We start from the raw sequence: 16,575 nt of genomic DNA on the forward strand, positions 1-16,575 counted from the left end.
ACTGCAAAGGACTGCAGTGTACACTGGACCTGATGTGGCGTCACTAGTCGGATATTTCTGACTTTTATTGGTAAGCGGCAGAAGAGTTCCTTTGCATGCTGTGCTGCCTGTCTCTTTTTCCCTGCCCTCGTTATGCAAGCTCTCCAAGGCCGGGAACCTTTTCAACGCTTGCTATTCAAGGGTGTGTTGCTTGCCGCACCCTAACCTTCACCCTCCCGCATGATGCCCGAGTTAAGCAGGCAAACAAAGACAGCGATTAATGGGCAATGCCAGGGGCTGGCACTTCCTCCTGTGGTGCCTGGAAGGAGGAGAGCAAGATCCAGGGCTGACCTTCATCCCAGCCAGATGGAATCTGCTACATTTCCCCACTGTGGCAGAGGACTCCTGGATCACCTCCTTCATCACATACGATTTCTGTATTAACTACTCACCTGTGGCACTGAAGCTTCTGACTGTTCCCCAGATGTATGATTCCCCTTTGTGCAATTTCACCATTATTTAGTTCCATGCAGCTTCCCACCCCTCATTTCATTAGTCCCTGCAAAGACGGTAGAGTTTCGATTTACATCAAGATGGCAGATAGAAAGTTCTGGGACTTTCAGGAAAACCCAGAGTTGTATTTGTCTAGGGAGAATGTGCTGCCGCACTCTAGTACAGTGGTACCTCTGGTTACGTACTTAATTCGATCCGGAGGTCCGTTCTTAACCGGAAACTGTTCTTAACCTGAAGCACCACTTTAGCTAATGGGGCCTCCCGCTGCTGCCGCGCCACCGCCACGTGATTTCTGTTCTCATCCTGAAGCAAAGTTCTTAACCTGAAGCACTATTTCTGGGTTAGTGGAGTCTGCAACCTGAAGCGTATGTAACCCGAGATACCACTGTAGAACCAACTGGAGGGTTCTTTGAAGTATTATATTTGTGTGATATTTATATTTGTGTACTTCATTATTATCATTATCTCGGGTTGAGAACTTTGCTTCAGGATGAGAACAGAAATCATGCTCCAGTGGAAGGCCCTATTAGCTAAAGTGATGCTTCAGGTTAAGAACAGTTTCAGATTAAGTATGGACCTCCGGAACGAATTAAGTACTTAACCCAAGGTACCACTGTATAAGGCTATCAAAACATGAGACAAGCTAAACCGAGGACTCATAGGTCAAGCAAAACCCTCCTAGACAATGTTCTGTTGTATACATTGAGCCAGGAAGGGAAACCTGCTATGCCCAGCCTGCCTCTGAGTCTTAGATTTTGCCCATTTGTTAACAGTGTTCATGGGTAAAGTGAAAATGGTACTCCCTATTTTCATTATCTTTTTGCTTCTCCGTGGTTCTTCTTTAGGCATCTTAAAGTTTGACTTCATTTGAGCAAAACTCACCAGGTGTTTAGCTCACAAGCCTTTACCTAATACCAGGGCCAGCCAGCTTTGGGCCATGTGAAATATAAGTAAAGACGTGATCACGTGGAAAGAGTTCCTTTACTACTAAGTAATAATTATCAGCCGTTACACATCATGGGCTAGGAGGAAGGACTTCCAGGAGAACCTGGGCCCCATCACCTCTAATTTTAAGAAATAGGTGCTGCTTAATACATGCCACAGTCCTCTGTGACCCTCACTCTAGCCTTTTTCTTTGTACCGCTTGAAAGATCATGGACCAGGCAGAACAGTGGACATTTCTAGGCAGTGGTGCAATTAGGTAATTTTAGACTCTGGACTTAATAGTTGTATGTGGGGGAGCTCGACGGCTGATAATGTATATTATTTCACCTATTTCAAAATGTGGCAAGCTGGCCATAATTGCATTTGGAGGTCCTGCTGTTCTTTTACTGAGCAGGACCTTACTCTTCTGCTACAAATTCTTGCCTCAACAGCAGTGTTCGAAACTCCCGTTGTTCTGGGTGAATTTTGCAACAGGGAATTTCATTAGCACGAGCAGTTTCTGAGCTCTGGGCGCAGTACTGCGCCTAAGATTTCAGATTAAAACTGCAGTGTGGAAGGAAAGGAGGACCTTTTTCTGCCTCCCTACTTCTAGCTACTCTCTGAAGACGAGACCATCTTAAGAATATTAGGGGGGTGGGCAGGGGAAGGACTAGACCCTGTGAAAAATGAACATAATGTTTTAGCTGTTGTTCATTCATTTTTACTTTTATTTTTGTTATAAAAAAGTGCACCTAGACATTCTGTTGTTGTGCCCATAACCTAGGTTTAGGGTGCCATTTAGCTCCTAGCTTTCATATCTCAATTTCTAACACTGCCTGACAGTACCATTGTTTCTACTCTTTGTTTTGTCCAAGTTATATTTGAAGAGCCCCATACGTTTTTTTACTTCATGCTAGAATATTTTATTATACTGTGCATGCGAATCGGGCAAATGACTCATAGAGTAGTTTTTAGAGACAAGAGAGAGGAACTTATATTAATATGTGGGTGGGATTCAACTAATGAGTCCCATTAGCAGAAGCCCATGCAAAGATATCTTCCAGTGGATCAGGTCTCCCCCCACCCCGAATAGTGTGCATGGGAAGAAGAGGGGAAATCATTCCGTCTAGCAAGCTCAAATGCTTGCGCTGGCGAAACAATTGCCGTAGCGTAATGCTGAATTCCTTACTCTATATACAGGGGGGAGGGAGAGAGGTTTCGTTTATTAGAAACAGCTGTTTAATTATCAGACAAAATGATTAGCCCTCTACCATTACTATTACTGAGAGGAAGTGCAATCTTCTACATCCTTATCTGAAAGTAACTTCCATTCAAGGCAACTGTCCAAAAAATGAAATGTATTAGGACTATCAGAATGTCAAGTTGTAGTCACCAAGGGCAACAATCCCTTCTGGGCAATGTTATGGGGGGGGGGGCACATGCCAATAATGACCAGAGGCAGCCAAGCAAAAATGCTCCAGAAGGGTGTGAAGCAGTGCCAGTGAGAGAATGGTCTGGGGAGAAGAGATGTAGGTGTGGAGGCTGCATGGTCTGCGGAGAGTCCTGAGGGCCAGATAGGGAGGCCTGGAGTGCTGCATTTGGCCGCCATGCCTGAAGTTCTCTCCCCTCCCCTTACACACTTATGGTTGCTGAAACAACTCATAACTTATTTATAAACCTCTCTTTACAATTCGCATCCCCTTGAAAATGTATAAAGATCAGCTAAAGCTAATACCTGATATTTGCAGGGAGGTGGATCGTTTGTTAAATATATTAAACCCTGGGAGAGGAATGTGATGAAGCTTCTCCCAGATGTCTGGGTGATTGCGTATACGTGCAAGGAGATGGAGGTAGAGAACTGTATGTAATACATACTCATGTTTGTAGAAGAAGCGAGACCCACCCAAAGCATGGCCACTGGGCTTGATTATCACTTTGCACCTTGTACTTCTGTGGGTGAATGGGTTGGGTCAGGATTGGTATACCTGTGCAAATCAGAGTCTTTAGGTGTATGTATTTGTGGGGCCCCTCCTCAGAACTCACCTTTTCCATTAAGTCTTTAACTCCTTAATTCTCATGCCCAACAACTGTAACCAGGTGTAACTTCATTTGCTTTCATACACCTTTGGCTACCGGTGCCTCTCCCTCCTGCCTTTCTCCCCCTATCTTCTTTTCTTCCACGCTGTAAAAATTTAGACTGGAAGATTATTGGGGGCAGGAAACTGTGTTTCTGAAACTCTGCTAAGTGCCATGAACATAAGTGATGTGTTGTCTTGTAATTAATGATTTTATATAAGAGTAATTTTACAGTTCTGAACTTTGGGTGTACATCTGGCCTTTGGTGTTTTTCTCCTCTGGAATTTGAATGTAGTATACAAGTCTCTTTAAGGTTGTATGTATGTTTATTTTGAAGATGGCAGGGTGCAGCTTTATGTTTGGGTTAAGTCTTAATGTGGCATTTAAGTGTTTGCAGTTTGTGAATACAGCTTCTGCATTTGGAATGAGATTCTTCTGTACATATTTCTATAGTATTTGTGTACTTATGCATGAATCTATCTCAGGCTGCACATTTATTTAGTTACTGACATTGAGTGAATGACATGTGTGCAGTTAGACCTTATAAGAAAGAGCACTCTGTGTCCAGAGGTTGTGTGTTATTGTACATATGTCTAGTCAGACGCTGCTGTTCTGGGTTTAAAAACTTCTACGTGGAAGGCGTTTCAGAGAATTACCTTTCTACATTGTGTGTGACTGCCATACATATAACATAATACAAATTCTTCCAGAGAAATGCCCTTCCCTGTGATTTGGTCATGAAGAAAGCCCTCCTATTGCCTCACCATCAGATGGGGCTTCTCTCACCTGGAAGGTGAAGCTGACATCCCAACTGAATGTGGCATATTTATCTGACACGGATCTTCCAGGGAGCTGCGCTTGACTTCTGGGGCTTTATGTGAATTTCACCCCCTCACAACAACCCTGGGACAAAGACCGCCCAGCGAGTTTAACCTGCGGGAGGGAATCTGGAGCGGCGTTTCCCGCCTCCAACCCTTCCAGCTGTCAAAAACCGCTCGTCTGTATGTCCATGACCTGTTTTACCACCTTTCCTTGCCCCTGTGTGTGGGGGGGGGGGCTGTGACACTGCGTGGCGCGCCCTTCCCCCCTCTCTTCCCCCGGGGCCCGCGTGCGTCCTTCTCTCTCTCTCCCTCCCGCCCAGCCTCTGACGCGGGCGCCTTTACAACTCCCCCCTCCCCGGGGCTGTTTACTGGAGCACGAGCTGCCGAGCAATGAGCTCAGTTCCCCCTTCGCGTGCGCCGCGGTGGGCGGAGGCGCGCTGGGCTCCTCAGCCAATGGCGGCTCGCTTCCGCCGCCGCCGAGCGCCTGCCCGCAATAAAAGGCTCCGGGAAGCGCACGCTGCAGCTGAGATAACTCGCAAACCTGCAATCGCCAGCGCGCGCGCCGGAGGCTCTCTCTCTCTCTCTCTCTCTCCCTTCGCCGGTACGGTACCTGCTCCTTTTTGCTTCTCGGGGAGGGCTCGAAGCCGGCGCGCCTTCTGGTGGGGGACAGACCACGCGTGAACCATCCCCGCTAGCCGAGCTTAGTCAGGGCGGGTGGTTGGAGAAGCCGCCGGAAAGACGAGCTGCCTTCCTTCCTCGTGAGTGTCTCTCCGAAATCTGGAAGTGAAGCTCAGGGAGGGAGGCGGAAGGAAGCGCGCTGCTGCCCTCGTTTCGGGGAGCGAGAGACTCGACCCGCGGCGCGCCCTAGGCAGCTAGGGAGAAGGCTCGATCCCGGACGGTCCCAGCCCGGGTTCGCGACCCCTTCCCAGCGCGCGGCCGATGTGCACGAAGATGGAGCAGCCTTTCTACCCTGACTCCTTTCTCTCCGGCTACGGGCAGGACTACAAGACGCTGAAGTCGGGCATGGCTCTGAACCTGTCGGCGGAGCCCTTCCGCGGCCTGAAGTCCCAGCTGCCGCACCACCTCCGCGCCCCAGAGGACGGCCCGGCCGGGTACTTCCCGGGCTCGCTGCCGCCGCAGCAACAGGCCGACACCGGGAGCTCGTCGCTCAAACTAGCCGCCCCGGAGTTGGAGCGCCTGATCGTCCAGAACAGCAACGGGGTGATCACCACCACCCCGACGCCGCCGGGCCAGTACTACTACCCGCGCGGGGCCACCGAGGAGCAGGAAGGCTTCGCCGACGGCTTCGTCAAGGCGCTGGACGACCTGCACAAGATGAACCACATGCCGCCGCCCAATGTCTCCATCGGAGCGGTGGCGGCGGCGGCGGCAGCGGCGGCGGCGGCCTCGTCGGCCAGCAGCGGCTACGCGGCCTCCCTCCCGCAGGAGCCGCCTCCTGTCTACACCAACCTGACCAGCTACAACCCCTCGGCCACGCTGAGCACCACGTCCAGCTACCCCAGCGCCAACCTCAGCTACATGCCGCAGCCGCACGGCCTGGCCTTGCCGCACCCTTCGCGAGGCTTCAAAGAGGAGCCCCAGACGGTGCCGGATATGCAGAGCCCGCCCGTGTCGCCCATCAACATGGAAGATCAGGAGCGCATCAAGGTGGAGCGGAAGCGGCTGCGCAACCGCCTGGCCGCCACCAAGTGCAGGAAGAGGAAGCTGGAGCGCATCGCTCGGCTGGAGGACAAGGTGAAGACCTTGAAGAGCGAGAACGCGGGACTGTCCAACACGGCCAGCGCGCTGCGGGACCAGGTAGCGCAGCTCAAGCAGAAAGTCATGAACCACGTGAACAACGGCTGCCAGCTCCTCTTGACGGCCAAGATGCAACAGTCCTTCTGATGGGCGGCGAGCCCTGCCGTCTCAAAGACCTTTTTGGCGGGTGGGGTGGGGAGAAGAGAAAGAGGGGACTTGTAATGCAAAAGTTTACACGGAACCGGACTGACGAGCCCAGTTCCCAACTCTTCTGTTCCTGAAGTCCTGTTTTCCAAGTTGTTATGTCTGTGACTCTCAGTCTGGTGGATCCAGAACTCCGGTCTGTGCTGAGTGTGTGTAAGAGGTTTTTTTATATATATCTGTATGTGAGAGTGGTTTCGTGCGTGAGTGTATTTAAAAGAAAAAACAAAAGCCTTTTTTCCACCCCTTCTGCTGCGTCGCTGGCTGGTGCAGTGGAACTGGAGGTACTCTGGACAGAGCCAGAAACTGGCCTTCTGATCTCTTCCTTGTGCCAGTAGAAAAAGGAGATGATCGCTTAATTTATAATTGAAACAAAAGGGACCAGAACAGAGGATGGCAGGGAAGGGATGAAACCTCAGCACCTCTCTCCCTCCCAGGAGGCCACTGTACGGACAAAAGGGGTCACTGGGGGAAAGGGGAGCGGGAGAGGATTGTTTACTACTTGTGCTCTTAATTTCTTTTGAGTCCTCAAATTCAGTTTTTTTTTCTTCAAAAGATTGTATTTGTGTTTTTGACTTTTTATTGAAGCTATTTAAGTAAACATGTTCTAACTAATTTCCGTTGTGTGCCTCTTAATCTGCTGTCTCCTCTCCTAGAGATTATTTTACAAGTTTGGGGGGGGGGGTATATCGGAAAAATCAGACTTTTATTTTGTAGCTGGTGTTTTTTTTAACAGCCTCTCAGTTTCTTTAGGGGCAGTTTTAACTCGCTTGCTCTTCTTTTCTTGAAGCTAAAGTTTAGAGGGATGGGAGAGGAAAGTTGTTGCCAAGATGTACCCAAACATAACAGCCCTCCTACCGGTACCTGGCCCTTCGCCTTCCCTGCGTGTGTCTTTAACTCCTTACTGGGTTATTTCCCTATAAACCTACGATAATTTAGGCACGTCATCTCTGCTGTCTCTAACTGCGACCCCCCCTCCTCCCTCCCTCTTCCCCCTCCGATGTTTTCCCTAACCAATCGGATCTAGGCCTTTTGAATGTGCTGCGCTACTGTTGTGCCTTGTTCCCCTCTCCGCTTCACGTCATTTCCCGGGTTTGGGGGACTGTTCTCCCTCCCCTCCCCTCCCGCGCCGCGCCCCACTTTCCTTTGATGTCAGACTCGGAGCCTTGATGCGAAAGCGCTGGTGCTCAGAAAACCAGCTTGAGCCTCTTTCCCTTTCCCTATAGCGAGGGACGGGAAGGGGAGGGCGTGCGCCCAAAAGCCCCGAGGGGCGGCCTCCCACACGCCGAGCTTCATTTCCTTGATCTCACAAGTTCTGGCTTCAGCTCCAGTGGGTGGAGCCTCCGGGGTAAAAAGGAGGGGGCTTTTCGCGCTGACGCAGAGGAAGATGGCCATATATGGTCAGTTTCTGCCTAGTGACGCGTTTCTGGTAGGGCTCCATTCCGGGAACCCCCGCCCACGTTACCAGGCAAAGGGCCTTGGACGGTGTCGATTTCCAGCCAAAGAAGGAAGGGGGTGATGCTTTGGGGCTGGGAATGTCCCAGGGTGCAGCAGATCCGCAAAACCCAGCGGGCCGAGGTCGGACGGGGTTGGCCCGTGAGAGCAACCCACATGTCCTGCGGGGGAATGTGAGACACATAACATGTTACAGGACTCTGGGGTTTGGTAAAAAAAAATAAGGTTAACTTTCCCACAACGGTTATCGCTGCCGGTAACTGAAACTATTGCCGACGGAGCTCTGCCAGTCGCAATTAAACTATTTTTTGGCTTGTTTTCCAACCTCAACACCTCCATGTTCCCGTTGTCTGGTGTTGAAAGGATAATTTATTATCCTGTTTTTCAAAGGTTCCTTTTGTTACAGAGTTTTGTACAAAGAATGGATAAGCTTATGTACAGCAACTGTTGGCTGCTGCTGTACAACTGATTTTTCTTTTCCTTTCACGGGACAATAGTCCTGTTAAATGTTTGAAGCAGCTGAGCGATAGTGCCTTGTCTGTGGCCTCCTAGTGAGCCCCATAGCTGAATAGGGGACCAACTTAGGCTTCCCTTTCTCAATGCCAATACAAGTCACTTCGGCACTGTTGCTGGACAGCAACTACCATCATTTGTGGCCGCTGGTCACACTGCCTATAGCTGATGGGAGTTAGTGGCAAACAACATCTGGAAAGCCCCAAGTCTCCCACCCTAATTTGAGAAAAGGGATTTCCCACTGGAAACAAGTGTAAAGGGGGGAGATGAAGAAAGCTGTTAGATAAAAAACAACAAATCTCGTAATAACTCCCCCAACAGAATTTGAATTAGTCCCGCATGCAGCTTCTGTAACAGGAGGGTGCTTAATGAATTGCACCATTCTTGAGAGAACATAGATTTGGGGTCATTAAGGTGATACTGACAGATATAAAAATCTGTGTGGATGAACATTTTTTTCTTTCGGGAGTTTTTAAGAGGGTTTTCCCACTTTGCATATATGTTAATTTGTGGGGAAATTGAAGGGAGAATTGAGTTACAAGCAATAAACTCCCATAGCCAACAAACATAGTGCTGCTGTCGTCTCTTTATCCCTCTGTTCTGTTGCTTGGATTTAAATCCTAATCTATAAGCAGCTACTATTTTAGTGACTCTTAAAATATGGAAAAATTCTTTCTCACTTGGTTTAGTTGTTCTGACTAATTAAACCCTAATGCTTAAGATTTTTCTAAGCACTATGCGTATGTGTGCTTGTGTATCTATAAGAATATTACAGTCCCTGCCTGTAGACTCACAATATCATGACGCAAAAGGAAAAAGGAATGGGAAAGGAAGAGGAGAGCAAGCAACAGAGCAGCTGTTCCTTTGCAGGCCAGTGGATGGGGCCAGGCTGGTCTCCTCGCCATGATGTTCTTCATGGGAGGCAAGAGTGCAGCGGCCCTGGGTCTTTTAGCAGGAGCCATAGTTTGCCTCCCTTGAGCTCTAGAGTTCCAGGGACCTGTCGATAAATTAAGAGTCTGTTGACATCTTTTGCTGCCCCAGATCTGTGATACAGAAAAAACAATTTTGTTAGCTTGTGTGTTTGTTTTGACTTTTTCTCCTGGAGGCATCAAGCTGATATGGCATACAGGAGTGCGAATAAGGGAGAAAATAGGATGGCCTACCAAGCAAGAGCCAGTAGAAGGGCCCAGACCACTGAACATTGCTGCTGTTGCCAGCTGCTCACAGTACAGCCGTCACTATGTGGGCCGTGAAACTCCAAGCATTCTGCATGTGGGTTCTGGCCTTGCTGAGGTTCCAGTGGATGCCTCGGACTGGACATAATGAGAGTAAAACTGTAGGCAAGCCAAACAAGGGAGCTCATGGGAGCAGGATGTGGGATTCAGCTTTTTCTCTGAAGAATGCTGACCCTCAACTGTTCAGCCACAGTTGAAAAGGTCAAGGTGACTCAGAAGAAAGTGGGACCATAGAGAGCCCTTATTCCCTGCCCTGGTCAGTAGGAGTTGATTATAAGGAAGAAAGGGAGTGTTTGGATTAGAATGGGACCATGTGCAAATGGTCACAATTGAACTCAAATGACCAACAGAATCTCTGCATCAGCCCTGTGGACTGAGATGCAATATAAGAGGTGGCACAGAGAAAAGGGTTTTGAGCAGGGGGATTTTTTTCTCTTATCATCAAGGGTCTGATGAAGAAAGTAGAATTGCTGGCTGGCATTCTTGATTTTTGCATGTAGCTTCTTCAAAGGCGTTTCAGTGAAAGAGACACTTAAAGCGGGGAAATCAAGTTCTTTATGCAAACTAGTAAAATGCATTGGCAAAAGAAAAAGTCCAGCTGTTGTGGCGTATGGCTGCATGCATTAAGGATTAAGATGTGAAGAAAGATTTGCCCTGTCCATTTCAGTTGTTGCATCTCAAATACTTTCATTTAAAATATTAAAAGGTCAGTTTTAGTTTTATACTTCTCATGTTCCTAAAAAAGAAGTGATAAATTGTCCTGTATCATTGCAGATGGCGGATCATTGCGGGAATGGGGCAGGTGTATTTTAAGACAGGTGAATAGTCAGGGACTGGGAGAAAAAGGAGACTTTTTCATTTCATAATCTAACTTTTGCTTAGTTGGGGATGAATGAGACTGGGATGCAGGCAATAAGCTCCCATCCCATATCAGGAAGCCAAGGCAGAGCCCAGTGATGATAGGGACAGGGAGCCAGGAAAACAGCAGGTGGAAGGAGCTCTAAATGGGTCTGTGAGTCAGGGAGCCGAGATGTCTAGCTGGGTGATGGGGAGCAGCATTCAAGTTTCCTGGATTCTATTTCCAGACATGGAAGGGGAGTGCAGTCCCACTGTGTGTGTGTGTGTGTGTGTGTGTGTGTGTGTGTGTGTGTGGCATAGCATGGCATGGCATTAAAGGGAAAGTTGGGAACCAGAGAGCTACTACCACACTCATTGTATTCCATACCATCCTCTTTCTACCCGTTGCCTTCTCGTGGGCTTAGTGAGAATGACACGACTTGTTGCTGTCATCCAGGGGGTGGGGCAAGTTCCTTGCAGAACCAGCCTGGGGTTATCATCAACAACAACCTGATGTCCCCGGAAGCACGAGAAGCTGACGCGGAATGGAATGTGGCCACAGTGCATGCCAGAGCTGAAGGCCTCCCAGAAGGGCATGTGTAAGAAGCAAGAGGCACTCTGGCCTCATGTCATCCCTCTGGGCAAAAGAGGGGGAGGGGTAGAAGGGTGCTGTGTCACCTTCCAGCTCACATCCAGCTTGTTGAAATGGGATGTGAAGGTAAAGTAATGTGCTAAGGATATGTTTTAGCAGTCTAAAGTCGCAAGATGAAATTGTAGCAGAAGGGAAAACAGGTTCGCCAGGACCTGTGTAGCATAAATATAATGGGAGAAAACCAGAAAAGGACCAAGCTATAGTTATGGGGTTGGGGAGAAGCGTGGATCGATACTAGTAGCCAAAGCAACAGATTTGTGGATTTGTGGTTCAGCTCCAAACAAGAAAGGTGGAGTGTTGCTTGTTTGTGCTTTTAAGGCAGAATTGCTCAATATGTATTTCTGCTTCACCAAGAAGGAAATGGTGATGAGACACTCAGTGCTGACAAAAACAAGGATGGGGAAAGGCCAAAGGCTAGGAAAACAGTTCACTTGGGCAATCTGAATTGATGTTGGTGGCATTTACGGAAGGAGCTAGTGGGGCAAACAGCCAGCTGTCCTAATTGCTGAAAACTGGCATAGTCTCAGAAAATTTATTTATTGCAGCATTATTTATCCTGCCCTTTTCCAGGAAAGGCTAAGTGCAGGTAACAACAGTGAAAAATAACTTTTTTTTTCCTTTCAAAACCCAGCTAGTTATAAATACCCTTGACCCCTGGCTGTTGAATGCCAGTCCAGCTCAAAGAGGAAGGTTTTGACCACTCTTTTGCAAAGCCTCCTGGCACAGACTTCTACCGGACAGGAATTCCACTCTGAATGCCTCTGTGTTCCTTTCCTGTTCATGCCCAATGTAAGAAAGTGCTCTTTCACGGCAAAACTGACGAGAAAGAAGCCTCTGATATATGTAGCATCTAAGCCAGGGGTAGCCAACAAGGTGACCTCCAGAAGCTGGTGGGCTCCAAGTTCCATCAGCCCCAGCCAGCAGGGCCAACAGAGATGATGGGACTTGCAGCCCAGCAACATGGGGTTGAACTAGACGGCCCTTTTATGATCTGGAGAACATCACATTGACTACCCTTGGACTAAGGCATTAAGGTAGGGGTAGGAAGCCTTATGTTTGGGGGACAAATGTGGCCCTCTAGATCTCTCTAACTGGCCCTTAGGATTCTCCCCCGGCCGCACTCCACACCTTCATCTCTTTTGCTGGTTGGAATGTCGTTCAACTGTGATAATGTCTCTTGCCTGCTTGGGCTAGAGAGATGCAAGTGTAGAGACCTGACTATGGGACTGGACTGTACAAAGAAAAGAGTCACATATTTTGCTCCACCCAAAAGATGTGTGAGCCTTGAGCTGAAAATGTTTCCCCACCTCTGCATTAAGGGCTTTATAAGGTCGGCAGCTTCCTTGAACTGTATCCAGACAGCCACTGAAAAAGATCCAAGGATGCATAGAATCTGATTTATTTACTTGGGGGAATATTGGAACAAACAAAACCATTCATTTACAAGATTAAAGAGAAAACTTCATAATCAACTTGCCTTTGTAAAAGACAACTACAGCACTAGTTTATTTTCTGTTTTTGATATGATAGTTTAGTAGCGAGACCTCAGTTGGTAATAGGGACTTCCAAGGCTTTTCACCAAATCCGCTATTTAACATTATATCCTCCTAAGAAGGCTTTTGGAATAAGGACTGAAGAAAATAATGTAAAATCAGCATTTGCTTGGTTGGAAGCCAGCATTTAATATATTCATTAATTATTTGGATGAGTGAGCGGTCAGTTACGCTTGCCAAATTTGCAGATGATAAAAGAATTGGCAGGAAATACATAGCATTCAAAGGATAAGCTAAAACATTTTAAAAACAAACCACCCAATAATTGACAAATCAGGCAGGCAGATTAAATTCAGCAAGGAGAAATCTCAACTGTTATACATGTGGACAATTATTCACTCTGTGCTCCAAGGATTAGATAAGGTGACCAATGGGTTTAAACCACAAGTAAGTACGTGCACAATAAACATTGTGTTTTGTTGGGGGGAGGTATTCAAAAGGGAAAGCTTTTCAATAATGAAAGTTAAAAAGTTGCACAGAAAGATGATGAATTTTCCTCCTCTAAGGGCTTCCAATAAGTATTTTAGACAGATAACTGTTGGGCATTTTCTTAGGGATAGCCTGTTTAGAGGGTGGCAATTTCACTAAACCATCTATCTGGCCCACTCTAAGTTTCAGAGTCTTTCACGTTGTGTAGGTGGGTGTGAGAAGGAAAGAGTTGTGACTTCTCATTCTAGCTTCAGCAGGGGCACATTCATGCTATCTTGTAAAGCCTAAGCAGTGGGATGTGTGAAGCGGAAAACCGTTCCAACCAGGATGAGTACAATGCATAGGTTTTGGACGAGAAAGAGAGCTGTTTTTCGAGCCCCATCCACAATAATACAAATGAAGTGATGTATGCAAACCAAACCCTCTCCTGGGTGAACCTAGTATGCGCCAAGACTGTCTGAGAATTTGCAGAGCTGTGTCAGGTTCACCCAGGGGAGCTGTTCAGCCTTGTCCTGCAGTGCAAATATCTGAGCTGTTACGTCTTTCTGTTTAAAACAGCCTCGGTGCTCCTGGGGCGCCCAGTGGCGCTCTCTGCTGGCACAACCATTAGCCTACTTCTGCCTTCACTATGGCAACTCATCCTTCATAGTGTTCTGCCTCTGTCAGATTTATTTATATCTCACCTTTCCTGCAAGGAGCTTAAGGTGGTATACACAAGTCTCCAGCTCTCCATTTAATTCTTACAGCCGCCAGGTGAGCTAGGTTAGATAGACTGAGAGGCTGGCTGGCCACCCAGCAAACATCATAAACATAAGAACCATCTGCTGGATTCAGCCACTGGCCCACCTAATCCAGCATCTCTTTCTCATATAGGCCAGCCAGATGCCTGAAAGCAGGACCTGAGTGCAATAGTACTCTCCCCATCTGCAAATACCTCCGACAGTAAGACTGAGTTGGGAGTTGAACTCTGGTCTCCTCACTCATAGGTAGGTCCAACACCATAACCACACAACTGCAGTCATATTCATTCTTCCGCACCCAGCTTGTTCTCCTTCGTGGATCAAAAACAGGTAACCATATCCACACAGAGTAAAACCCACAAGGACAGCAAGACAATGCCTCTTATTAGAAACCATCAGTGCTGACTATGCAAGTATTCTAGGGGTGGGCTCAGTTTTGGCACATCTGCTTTGCATTCTGAATATCCCTAGCCTAACCCCTGGAGTTTTCAGGTAGGGCTAGGAAGGACTCCTACCTGAACTCCTAGAGCAGCAAAGAAGCCACTCAAGTTGGGGGACCCAATGCAGCCCTCCAGGCTATTCTGTTTAGCCCCTGGCCCTCTTCCCAAGTGTTTTTCCCTGGCTTGAATGTGTCCTTCAACTGATAATTAGCAAGTTTCTTTACGTTTGATGCTGGGAAAACCCAGTCATATGGACGGGGCATAAATAATAAAATGATTAATTGCTCCTGCTTTACTGAGAGAACAATGGAGAGTTGGAAGTGTAGGTGAGACTAGATGGAGGGCACCCAACAATTTGGAAAGTACTCACAGTAAGGAAGAGATGCAGGGTTAATAAATATAGCAGCCAGTAAGAGTCCCCCATACAGTGGTACCTCAGGTTAAGTACTTAATTCGTTCCGGAGGTCTGTTCTTAACCTGAAGAACCATTTTAGCTAATGGGGCCTCCTGCTGCTGCCGCGCTGCCAGAGCCCGATTTCTGTTCTTATCCTGAAGCAAAGTTCTTAACCTGAAGCACTATTTCTGGGTTAGCGGAGTCTGTAACCTGAAGCATATGTAACCTGAAGCATATGTAACCCGAGGTACCACTGTATTGTGGATATTCAGATTTTTGTGTTCTACCATCACAATTGAGGGGAGAAAATCCACAGAGAGACCATGTTTGCACAGAGGATGGTAGCTAATCATTTCTCCTGATGCACACTCCTCCATTTCACACGCTCCTGTCCAGATTATGCTATAGTCATGCTCTAAGTGACATTAAACCCAAGGACCCAAAATTAAATCAGGGCTGGGTAACAAATACATTATAGCATATCAAAGGGTTGTATCATCACGTATCTAATGCATCTTTTCTACCCTAATCTCAAAACAGGCATTTAAAACATGAATATTCCCGTGGTTTATGCTCTGGCAAGGGTGAAACAGCTTCAACAGCGTGAAGATTAAGTTCTTCTTGGTGCCAGTTTCAATATTACAAAGTGGAGAGCACTAGTTAAACGGCAAACAGCACACCCACCTAGTTAAGAGTAGCAGGAAGTTTGACAGAAGTCAGAGGTATACTTATAAGGTATAAATTATACCTTGCTGTGCAAAAGAGCCCTGTCTGTGGTATTGTTTTGAGATTGCTTTTTGTGCTTAATATTCACATGGGAAGACAGATTACAAAGCACTGTCTAAAGGCCCCTTTTCATATGAAGTCTAGCAGGAAACAGAATTGGATAACGGTGGCGGAATATCGTTCAGCACAGTCGGACGCCATGCCTTCCAGTGTTGTATTCAAGCCTTGGGCACTCACATGTTTGGAATCAGAGCGTTCCATGAAGTTACAGCATCCTCTACTGGCAGATGTATGGCAGTTCAGTATTAGAAACAAATGCTGTCCCACGAATTAAGTCTGGAAACTGCCGTCTGAAGTCTAAACTTACCAGTGCCTACATAGGCAGCGATGCCTCTGATACAAGAACAACAATTTCCATATAACCCTTAAAGTGCAGCCAGCATCTTATGTGAGGGATAAGAAACGTGGGGCTCTTCAAATGATGCTGGACTCCCAATACCATCACCCCAGCCAGAATTACTGGTAGTCAGGCTTGATGTGGAGAGGGGGGTAACAACATTTGGAGGACAATAGATGGAAAATTATGAACAGGCAGTCTGGAGCAACCCAACAACCATCCCTATTCCAAAGCAACGTGCAAACATTTTCCACAAACACCTTTGCAACATCTCCTGTTGCAAAATTGTTTGGCGATAAAACTGCCCATTACGGGTTTTAAGAAAAATTAAGATCTCAGAGTGATTGAGAACTAGCAGTGTCCATTGCACCCAACAGCCAGGTCTGTTTTAATTCCTCGACCTATTCACCTAAATGACATCCATTGAGAGGAAGGCTGCCAGGGTAACTCAGTGCGATGGCACAGGAAAAGTTTGTGGCCTTTGGAGGTGGCTTGGAATGAGAAAGAGGCAGAACCATTTTGGCGAGCTGGCGGGACGCTGCTGGAGATGCCTTGGACTCCAGTGCTGCACTGCTGTGGGGAACAAGCCCCACTTGAGATGACCATGCTGTAAGATTGGGATGCCCTCCATCTAAATTCAGGTGTAAATGTGTGAATGAATCATATTTCTTGAGACTAGTGTCACTCATGCAATCTGCATAACCAGCTTCACCACTGTAACCCTGGAATTCTCTAGGTGCTTTAGGACTAACTTCAGAAGCACAAAATTAGCAGTGTGAAGGAGTTGGGGGGGGGGGTTGTTTTGTTTAGGCCTTGATATCACTACAATATAGGAAGATAATGATCCTGATTATACTTGCTAATCAGTCCTTTTTCTTCTGCCGCAAGATTTTATCCATTCAACCTGTCATCAGAGGAAATCCATAATTTTG

General features: G+C 47.3%; 1 protein-coding gene and 1 long non-coding RNA gene across 2 annotated transcripts in view; both read left to right on the forward strand.

The window, feature by feature from the left end:
- Window positions 1–14,350, forward strand: part of LOC309333407 — a 48,937-nt gene extending 34,587 nt beyond the window's left edge. Inside the window, exon 3 of the long non-coding RNA XR_014152498.1 lies at window positions 13,820–14,350. This is a non-coding gene — a long non-coding RNA (uncharacterized lncRNA). The remainder of the gene's footprint in view (window positions 1–13,819) is intronic.
- Window positions 5,101–6,887, forward strand: JUNB (JunB proto-oncogene, AP-1 transcription factor subunit). Its single transcript, XM_081846605.1, has one exon. The coding sequence runs from the start codon at window positions 5,253–5,255 to the stop codon at window positions 6,216–6,218; it is 966 nt and encodes a 321-aa protein (XP_081702731.1). The 5' UTR covers window positions 5,101–5,252; the 3' UTR covers window positions 6,219–6,887.
- Window positions 14,351–16,575: the final 2,225 nt, after the last annotated feature.

Source organism: Podarcis erhardii (genome assembly GCF_964252035.2).
Source record: "Podarcis erhardii genome assembly, chromosome: 2".
NCBI lineage: Eukaryota > Metazoa > Chordata > Lepidosauria > Squamata > Lacertidae > Podarcis > Podarcis erhardii.